Source organism: Macaca thibetana, chromosome 4 (assembly GCF_024542745.1).
Source record: "Macaca thibetana thibetana isolate TM-01 chromosome 4, ASM2454274v1, whole genome shotgun sequence".
NCBI lineage: Eukaryota > Metazoa > Chordata > Mammalia > Primates > Cercopithecidae > Macaca > Macaca thibetana.
This window is the reverse complement of record NC_065581.1, coordinates 137,967,272-137,977,747: the sequence shown is the minus strand read 5'-3', so window position 1 is coordinate 137,977,747 and position 10,476 is coordinate 137,967,272. Positions and strand designations below refer to the sequence as shown.

The 10,476-nt window shown below is 46.1% G+C and overlaps 2 protein-coding genes across 2 annotated transcripts; both read right to left on the bottom strand.

The window, feature by feature from the left end:
* Window positions 1-8,875: 8,875 nt before the first annotated feature.
* LOC126952083 (charged multivesicular body protein 3-like) lies at window positions 8,876-9,312 on the bottom strand. The gene has a single exon (XM_050786378.1). It carries the CDS (start codon window positions 9,310-9,312, stop codon window positions 8,977-8,979), a length of 336 nt encoding a protein of 111 aa, XP_050642335.1. The 3' UTR covers window positions 8,876-8,976.
* A 33-nt stretch (window positions 9,313-9,345) lies between these two features.
* LOC126952084 (charged multivesicular body protein 3-like) lies at window positions 9,346-9,642 on the bottom strand. Its single transcript, XM_050786379.1, has one exon. The coding sequence runs from the start codon at window positions 9,640-9,642 to the stop codon at window positions 9,346-9,348; it is 297 nt and encodes a 98-aa protein (XP_050642336.1).
* Window positions 9,643-10,476: the final 834 nt, after the last annotated feature.

Below are 10,476 nucleotides of genomic sequence, written 5' to 3'. Positions count from 1 at the left end.
TTTTCATCACATCAGATCTCACGATGAATCTCGCTGACATTTTGTCCTTCTTCATGAGGTCAGCAGGAAGGCCCCTTGGTGGGGTAAAGGAGGGATGTGTTAATGTCAGTCCTTTGCCATGATTAAAAGAAAGTAACTCAGTTACTACAAAAAGGAAGTGGAAGAAAATGAAGCATTATACAAGGTAGGCAAAAGTCATGTAGTCGGCAAGCAAATATAATGAACTGAACAAACAATCTCTTTGTGTGATGAAATTGCACAACAGTAAATAGTGCTCAGGAATCCAAATTCTTCTATGTCAGTAACATATTCTGAAATGCCACTCTGGGGTGTTCTTATGATCAATTTAGGATAAAGGACAGAGAACTTCCAGTTGTTGCCTTGATTTAAAATATTCACAAGAAATTAAAATAGATGAGCTACATACAGCCCAGAGAATAGCATATCCTTGGTGTATGGCTACAGTGGTTCCATTTATACCATGAAGGAGGAGGTGATTGAAAGGTTATAAAAAAATAAACTGTTTAGCACTATATTTTGTTAAGTTGCCATTTTTTAAAAAAGTGTTTACTACATATTTATCATGTTATCACTCAACCAGACAGACATGAACAGATTCAAAGTAATGTAACCAGTCGAGCATGACTGCCACCAAATTATAGTCCACACTTATGCCGCCCGAGATGATCTCTTAGAAGTCCCCTTAACTAATCCTGACCTTAACCTGTATACTGATGGAAGTTCATTTGTGGAGAATGGGATACAAAGGGCAGGTTACGCCACAGTTAGTGATGTAACTGTACTTGAAAGTGAGCCTCTTCTCCCAGAGACCAGTGCCCAGTTAGCAGAACTAGTGGCACTTACCCAAGCCTTAGAACTGGGAAAGGGAAAAAGAATAAATGTGTATACAGATAGCAAGTATGCTTATCTACTACTACATGCCCATGCTGAAATATGGAAAGAAATAGAGTTCCTAACCTCTGCGGGAACCCCCATTAAATACCACAAGGAAATCATGGAGTTACAGCACGCCATGCAAAAACACAAGGAAGTGGCAGTCTTACACTGCCAAAGCCATCAAAATGGGAAGGAGAGGGAGAACAGCAGCCTAAGCAGCTGGCAGAGGCAAGGAAAGACCAGCAGAAAGGAGAGAGAGAGAGAGAGAGGAAGAGACAGACAGTCAAAGAAGGAAAGACAGAAAGAGATTCAGAAAAAGAGAGACAAAGAAGAAGTAGAAGAGTAAAGAAAGAAGCAGTAAAGAAAAAACAGTGTACACTATTCCTTTAAAAGCCAGGGTAAAGTTCTGTCTACCCAGTCAAGGCATATTCTTATGTGGAATGTCGACCTCTATCTGCCTCCCCACTAAGAGGACAGGCACCTGCACCTTAGTCTTTCTAAGTCCCAACATTAATATTGCCCCAGGAAATCAGACCTTATCAGTACCCATCACAGCTTAAGTCCGTCAGCGCAGAGTCGTACAACTAATACCCCTATTTGTAGGGTTAGGAATGGCTACTGCTACAGGAACCAGAATAGCTGGTTTATCTACTTCATTATCCTACTACCACATGCTCTCAAAGGATTTCTCAGACAGTTTGCAAGAAATAATGAAATCTATCCTTACTTTTCAATCCCAAATATACTCTTTAGCAGCAGTGACTCTCCAAAACCGTCAAGGCCTAGATCTCCTCACTGCTGAGAAAGGAGGACTCTGCATCTTCTTAGGGGAAGTGTTGTTTTTACACTAACCAGTCAGGGATAGTACAAGATGCCACTTGGCGTTTACAGGAAAAGGTTTCTTCTGAAATCAGACAACGCCTTTCAAATTCTTATACCAACCTCTGGAGTTGGGCAACATGGCAACACAGGCCAGCATGAGTTCCGGTAGGCACGGGCTCGGGGGCCAGCACTTGGAGTGGCCGGGCGGCACCACCAGCCCAGGGCAGTGAGGGGCTTAGCACCTGGGCCAGCAGCTGCAGAGGGTGCGCTGGGTCCCCCAGCAGTGCCGACCCACCAGCACTGCACTCGAGTTCTTGCCGGGCCTCAGCTGCCTCCCTGCAGGGCAGGGCTCGGGACCTGCAGCCCACCATCACCATGCCCTGTGGGGAAAAGAAAGAGAGATCAGACTGTTACTGTGTCTATATAGAAAGAAGTAGACATAAGAGACTGCATTTTGTTCTGTATTTGAGATGCTGTTAATCTGTGACCCTACCCCCAACCTTGTCCTTGCAAGAGACGTGTGCTCTGGTGACTCAAGGTTTAACAGATTTTGTGCTGTGCAGGGTGTGCTTTGTTAAACAAGTGACTGAAGGCAGTATGCTTGTGAAAAGTCATCACCATTCTCTTAATCTCAAGTACCCAGGGACACGTACACTGCCAAAGTTTGCAGGGACCTCTGCCTAGGAAAGCTAGGTATTGTCCAAGGTTTCTCCCCATGTGACAGTCTGAAACATGGCCTCCTGGGAAGGGAAAGACCGGATCGTCCCCCAGCCTGACACCCGTGAAGGGTCTGTGCTGAGGAGGACTAGTATAAGAGGAAAGAAGGTCTCTTGGCAGTTGAGATAGAGAAAAGCATCTGTCTCCTGCCTGTCCCTGGGCAATGGAACATCTAGGTGTAAAACACAATTGTTCTGTTTACTGAGAAAGGAGAAAACCGCCTTAGGGCTGAAGGTGGGACGTGCTAGCGGCAATGCTGCTCTTTATGCACTAAAAAGGTTTATGGAGATGTTTGCATATGCATATCAAGGCACAGCACTTTTCCTTAAACTTATTCATGTCACAGAGATCTTTATTCATATGTCTTACTGCTGACCTTCTCCCTAGGATGATCCTATTATCCTGCCACTTCCCTTTTTCTAAGATGGTAAAGAAAATGATCAATAAATACTGAGGGAACTCAGAGACTAGTGCCAGCGTGGGCCCTCTGTATGCTGAGTGCCAGTCCCCTGGGCCCCCTTTTTCTTTCTCTATACTTTGTCTCTGTGTCTCATTTCTTTTCTCAAGTCTCTAGTTCCACCTAACGAGAAACGCCCACAGGTGTGAAGGGGCAGGCCACCCCTTCAATGCCAGAACCGCTCCCTCCCAGCCCCCGCCCCTGCGGTGGGCCCCCATGTGCCTGGAGCTTCCCCAATGAGTGTGGCCCCTTGCACCTCGGTGCCGGGTCCCATCAACCATCAAAGGGCTGAGGAGTGCAGTTCCACCTTCAGCCCTGGTGCAGTATCCACTAGGTGAAGCCAACTGGGCTCCAAAGTCTAGTGGGGACTTGGAGAACTTTTATGTCTAGCTAAGGGATTGTAAATACAGGGATTGTAAATACACCAATCAGCACCCTGTGTCTAGCTCAAGGTTTGTAAATACACCAATCAGTACTCTGTATGTAGCTAACCTAGTGGGGACTTGGAGAACTTTTCTGTCTAGCACTCTGTGTCTAGCTCAGGGATTGTAAACGCACCAATCAGCACTCTGTCAAAACAGACCAATCAGCTCTCTGTAAAAGGGACCAATCAACTCTTTATAGAATGGACCAATCAGCAGGATGTGGGTGGGGCCAGATAAGGGAATAAAAGCAGGCTGCCTGAGCTGGCCAGCGGCAACCGGCTTGGGTCCCCTTCCACACTATGGAAGTTTTATTCTTTCACTCTTTACAGTAAATCTTGCTGCTGCTCACTCTTTGGGTACACAGTGCCTTTAAGAGCTGTAACACTCACCATGAAGGTCTGCAGCTTCACTCCTGACAGCAAGACCATGAACCCACCAGAAGGAAGAAACTGCGGACACATCTGAACATCTGAAGGAACAAACTCCGGACTACCATCTTTAAGAACTGTAACACTCACTGCGAGGATCCGTGGCTTCATTCTTGAAGTTGGGGAGACCAAGAACCCACCAATTTCGGACACAGAAGTATGCAACAGCATGGTTCATTCAGAGAACTGAAAGTATAGCTGGCTAGTGGAAGTGGGGGGAAAAACACGAACACCTCAAATGCCTACTAAGCTGCCTGCATGTTTCTATTTTTCTTGATTATAATTGTTGGGGATTTTAGAGTGTGGTAAATTAAATTATTGACCGCATTCTTTCTCTCTCCGTATATCTGCTGCTTTGCCCTTTGCCACTCACTCTAAAGCAAAGTGTCTATCCCAGTGGCTTTACTTTGGTCAATGGGATATAAACATATTTGAGGCATTTCAAATACTTGAAATGTATTCGAGGAGGAGGGCTTGCCCTCTTGTACCTCTGCTCTTCTGCTCTTCTTATGCAGAAAACTTCCCTTGGTAGCTGCTGTTTCTTTTGCTGAGACCCCCGAGTGAACACATGCAGGCTGGACACTGTGGCTTTTGCCTGTAATTCCAGCACTTTGTAAGGCTAAGGTGGGTGGATCACTTGAGGTCAGGAGTTAGACCAGCCTGGCCACCATGGTGCAACCATCGCTACTAAACAGCAAACATTAGCTGGCCTGGTGGCACTTGGCAGGGAGGCTGAGGCACAAGACTCACTCGAATCTGTAAAACGGAGGCAACAGTGAGCCAAGATGGCACCACTGCACTCCAGCCTGGGCGACAGAGCGAGACTCTGTCTCAAAACAAACAAATGAACAAACAACACACAAGGGAGGAGAGCCTCACCATCTGACCCACACATCTAGAAGTGAAATAAATACTTATTACCAGATGCCACTGAAATTTTGTGTTTCTTTGTTATGCAGTGTTGTTGCAACAGTATTTTGGAGAATGAGACTTAAGTATATTTGTTCACTGGTTTTGTAATACTCACCCCTGAAATCACACAGCTCTCTTAAGTCAGTTGCAGCAGATTTGTCACACAGGGGCTGAGCCTGTTCCCTTGCAACAGGAGGAGAGCAGAATGGCTGTATTAATAAGCTGATCCCAAAGGCAGAGCTATGAGAAGTGGGGAGATACGTATATCCTCTTTCCACTCGTAGCTAATAATATCCATCTATTAAACAAAGTAATTAATGCCTACTTTTCAGAGTTCTATATGGGTTTAATTAAGTCTATAAACAAATCACGAATATAGTGCCTGATATTGACTGTGTTCAACATAAATTATTCTTCTCATTCTTTCCCCACCCTATCCTGTGTCTGTTTTGTGTCTTTGTTTATATATTATTTTTTCCTTTTATCTTCTTCTTTTTAATTTTCTTCCTATTCCTCCATCTTTCTAATTCAACTCTGAATTAATGGTACTATATACTGTGTTCTATTCTACTGTGTCCGGAATTGGTGGGTTCTTGGTCTCGCTGACTTCAAGAATGAAGCTGCGGACCCTCGTGGTGAGTATTACAGTTCTTAACCGCAGCAGGTCTGAAGTTATTTGTTCTTCCTGGTGAGTTCATGGTCTCACTGGCTTCAGGAGTGAAGCTGCAGACCTTCGCAGTGAGTGTTACAGATCTTAAAGGCAGTGTGGACCCGAAAAGTGAGTAGCAGCAAGATTTATTGTAAAGAGTGAAAGAATAAAGCTCCCACAGTGTGGAAGGGGACCCAAGCGGGTTGCCCTTGGCTGGCTTTGGCAGCCTGCTTTTATTCCGTTATCTGGCCCCACCCACATCCTGCTGATTGGTCCATTTTACAGAGAGCTGATTGGTCCATTTTACAGAGAGCTGACTGGACTGTTTTGACAGGGTGATGATTGGTGTGTTTACAATCCCTGAGCTAGACACAGAGTGCTAGACAGAAAAGTTCTCCAAGTCCCCACTAGGTTAGCTAGATACAGAGTACCAACTGGTATATTTACAAACCCTGAGCTAGACACAGAGTGCTGATTGGTGCCCTTAGGATCCCTTAGCTAGACGTAAAAGTTCCCCAAGTCCCCACTAGACCCAGGAGCCCACCTGACTTCACCTAGTGGATCCCACACTGGGGTTGCAGGTGGAGCTGCCCACCAGTCCTGTGCAGTGAGCCCGCACTCCTCAGCCCTTGGGCGGTCCATGGGACCGGGAACTGTGGCGCAGGGGGTGGCACTCGTTGGGGAGGCTCCAGCTGTGCAGGACCCCAGAGTGTCAGGGGGAGTCTCGGGCATGGCGGGCTGCAGGTCCTGAGCCCTGCCCCACCGGGAGGCAGCTGAGGCCCAGCGAGAATTTGAGTGCCTGGCGGGCTGGCACTGCTGGCAGACCCAGCGCACCCTCTGCAGCTGCTGGCCCAGGAGCTAAGCCCCTCACTGTCTGGGGCTGGCGGCGCCCACTGGTGCTCGGAGTGCGCTGGCCGGTGAGCGCTGAGCGCCGCCTCGGTTCGCGCCGGCACCTCTCCCTCCACACATCCCCGCAAGCAGAGGGAGCGGGCTCTGTCCTTGGCCAGCCCAGAGACGGCTTCCACAGTACCGTGGTGGGCTGAAGGGCTCCTCAAGCACCACCAGAGTGGACGCCAAGGCAGAGGAGGCACCCAGAGTGAGGGCTGCTAGCATATTGTCACCTCTCAATCCCCCCTCTAAACAAGACACCCCAACTGCTGTTGGGAACTTGGCCGATGACCGCTCTAGCTGCTTCCTGCTGGATAGGGGCGATGAAGGGGCCCTGCAGTTGTAGTGTCCTCCAGAGGGGAGCTCTCTAGGCCAGTGAAAATGCCAGTGGGTTGGTCCAGGGGTCCTTGGTAGAAGTTGTTAGTTGAGCTCATTTGGGGTTTCATTTGTAAGACCATCTGTAGCTTGATGGCCTCGATTCTAGAGGAAACAAATTTGACAAGAACGTTAAAGATATAGGGTCCAAAGGTGAGTAACAGGAAAATGGCTGCCATGGGACCTAGAAAGGGGAAAAGCCATGCTGCCAATTCCAGAGGTTGGTATAAGAGTTTGAAAGGCGTCTGATTTTAGAAGTCTCTTCCTGTAAACGCCCGGTGGCATCTCGTACTATCCCTGAGGAACCTTAATTGCATATTACTAAGTGAAAGAAGCCAGTCTGAAAAGGCTACATAGTGTCTGATTCCAATAAGACATTCTAGAAAAGGGAAAACTAGGGAGACAGTAAAAAGTGGTTGCCAAAGAATGAGATCATGTCCTTTGCAGGAACAAGGATGGAGCTGGAGGCCATTATCCTTAACAACTATCACAGGAACAGGAAACCAAATATTGCATGTCCTCACTTATAAGTGGGAGTGAAATAACATGGACACAAAGGAATAACATACTGGGGCCTACCTGAAGGTAGAAGGTGGGAAAGGGACAGGACCAGAAAAATTACTATTGAGGACTAGGCTTAGTACCTGGGTCACTAAATAATCTGTATAACAAATCCCCTTGTCATGAGTTTACCTGCACATGTACCCCCTGAACCTAAAATAATTTTTTTAAAGTGGTTGCCAGGGGATTAGGAAAGAAAGGGATGAATAGGTGAAGCACAGAGAAGTTTTAGGGCAGTGAAACTATTCTGTATGATTCCATAATTGTAGATATCATTATACATTTGTCCAAGCCCATACAATGTACAATACCAAGAGTGAATCCTCATGTAAATTATGGACTTTGGGCAATAATGATGTGTCTGGTGTGGGATATTGATAGTGGTGGGAGGCTACGCATGTGTGAGGGCAGGGGATATATCACAAATTTCTTTTTGTTCAATTTTGCTGTGAACCTACAACCGATTTAAAAAAAAATTTTTAAACTATACTCTAAAGATGAAATCAAGAGTAATAGGAGGGTCCTCTGGACTCAAGAATGACTTCTTTTTTTTTTTTTTTTTTTTGGTAGAGACAGGATCTTGCTATGTTGCCCAGGCTGGTCTTGAACTCCTATTCTCAAGAGAGCCTCCTGTGTCACTCTTGTAAAGCGCTGGGATTATATGCATGAACCACTGGACCCAGCCAAGATTGCCATTTTGTATGATAAGACTGGAAGGACCCTATTGTTTCAGGATTTTGCTATAATATATGAAAACCAATCTGTGAGACAGTGACTGGGCTTTTTTCCTGCCTGATTAGTTCAGTGCACATACAACTTGGACCAGAGGATCTGGGTTTGAATCCCAGCTCTGATACTTCCCAAACTGAGCTGTTTTCCTTATTTGTAAAGACTAAATGAGATCGCATATGTCGAAAAGCTCTGTAACCTCTCAACACATACAAAGTGCTACTGCTGAAATGATTTATAAATGTATCTCAAGAATGTCCCGGATGAGTGAATGTTGGTTAGGATGCATGACCACATCTTCGTGTGCTCCTGGTCAGCTCCTGACTTTGAGAAAACAAGGATAGGAAGGCCCATGTCCCATGCACAAGACAACCAGCTCAAAGCAGGGACAGGCACTGAGAGGTTAAAGAGACCTAGTCTTACAGCTTCTGATCTGGGTGCAACTTGCAATGGGAAGGAAGGGACAGAAGCTCTAAATAGACCCACATACACACCCTAGGACATACTACAGCCACCAGCCAACAGGAAAAGCAGCACAATTCCCAAGCATCCTCTTGGTTAAATAGATAAAAGAACGACTGCCACACCATGTCTGTGAAAGCTGGGGAGCAGCATCTGCAGAGCAGAAGTCATTTCTGCTGAGCTTCCAAATCCCATATGCCTGGCCATAGCAACTCTTTCCACGCCCAACAAATGAAGTAATCTGGGGAAGCCAACACCTGGAAAGTTTACTGCACAGGGCAATCTACAGTGGGGCCAAGTGCTAAAGCAAAAATTTATTAAAATTCATTTATATAGTGTTTTATAGACGAAAGTAGAGTTTTGGACATTCAAGCAATCACCTGTATTTTCAGAAGTGCTTCATGAGCAGATGGATTTCTTTCCCCTCCGCACAATAAGATATTTCTGTCTATACTCCTAAAAGTGATGCATTTATTTATGCCACCTTTACAAGAACAATCCCTTTGTGATCCCAAAACCTGGGCAGGGAGTGAAAAGAGACAAACAGAACCTTCTCCAAAATGGTAGTCCTCACAACAGAGATGTAGTGCAAGAGATACATAAAATGGCAGTTCTTGAGCGGAGTGTGAACACACCCAGTGGGCTAGGCAGCCCCTAACTGCGGAGTGTGGCCAGCTGGGACTGCATGGCTTCCAGAGCCTCTTCCTCCTTCTCATCCTCTGAGGCAGCCATCACTCCTGAAGGTTCTGCCTCTGGAAGGGCATCGGTCACTTTACTGGGTGCTTTGCCCAAGGCCCCTTCTGTAATTTCAAACAGAATTCTGTCAATTTCCATTTCTGCTTCTTCCTCCATTTCTTCCTGATCGTCCATGCTTTCAAAAGTGTCCTCTAACATCTCCTCTATGATCCCAGCCTTCATCATTTCTTTGGACAACTCCCTCATGGTGGCCTGAATTTCTGGAATCTTCACAAGACGTTGCATGGCCTTCATCACTTCTGTGCTCTTCTGCAGGGAACCAGCCACTCACAAGACGGCGAGCTGGTTCTTCATCCCCATCAGCACTGAGTTCATGTGTGCTTTGAATGCATACAGCTTGCTCACAGCCTTCCTTGACCTGATCACCTCCTTGGCCAGAACTACACAGATATCCTTCTGGCCCTTCTTGGCAGCATCTTTCACAGACCATTTCACTTTTTCTTTTTCTCTTTGGATATCGCTTATTTGCCTGTCCACAACTCTCATTTCCTTTCTTATCTTCAATGACCACTCATTGACTGGTTCTTTGGGAGGCTTCTCCTGGGTTTTTCCAAACAGTCCCATGACGAATTGAACCCGTCTTGCCCCTTCTGGTGAGGGCTGCTAGCATGTTGTCACCTCTCAATACTACCTTTGTGCTCTTTTTCTTAATTAACAAATCCAATGCACAAAATATTTATTCCCTTCTATAAACACAAATCAAGTTGAATTACGTGTGTGTGTGTGTGTGTGTGTGTGTGACAAGATCTCACTCTGTCACCAGAATGGAACAGCTCACTGCAGCCTCGACCTTCCAGGCTCAAACGACCCTCCCACCTCAGCCTCCTGAGTAGCAAGGAGTACAGGCGCGTGTCAAAATGCTTGGCTAATTTTTTATTTTTTGTGGAGATGAGGTTTCACTGTTACCTAGGTTGGTCTTGAACTCCTGAGCTCAAGCCATCCTCCTGCCTCAGCCTCACAAAATGTTGGGAATACAAGCATGAGCCACCACACCTGGCCTAAATTCTTTTTGAAATCAGTTTGGTTGTTCCGTTGATTTTCACATTTTGGGACATTGGCTCTTACCAGTAAAAATCTTCCATCTCTTCATTATGTAACTGTCCAATTTCTCATATGTTTTCTATTTCCACTTGTGACTTCTGATATATAGATGTGTCATCCCTGCTCAAATCTCATGTTGGAAATGCAATCCCCAATGTTGGAGGTAGGGCCTGATGGGAGGTGACTGAATTATGTGGGCAGATTTCTCATGATATGTTTAGTACCATCCCCTTGATCCTGTCCTAGAGATAATGAGTGAGTTCTCACAAGATTGGGTCATTTAAAATTATGTGGCACCTCCCCCCTCTCTTCTGGCTCCTGCTTTCACCATGTGAGGCACAAGCTCCCGCTTGGCCT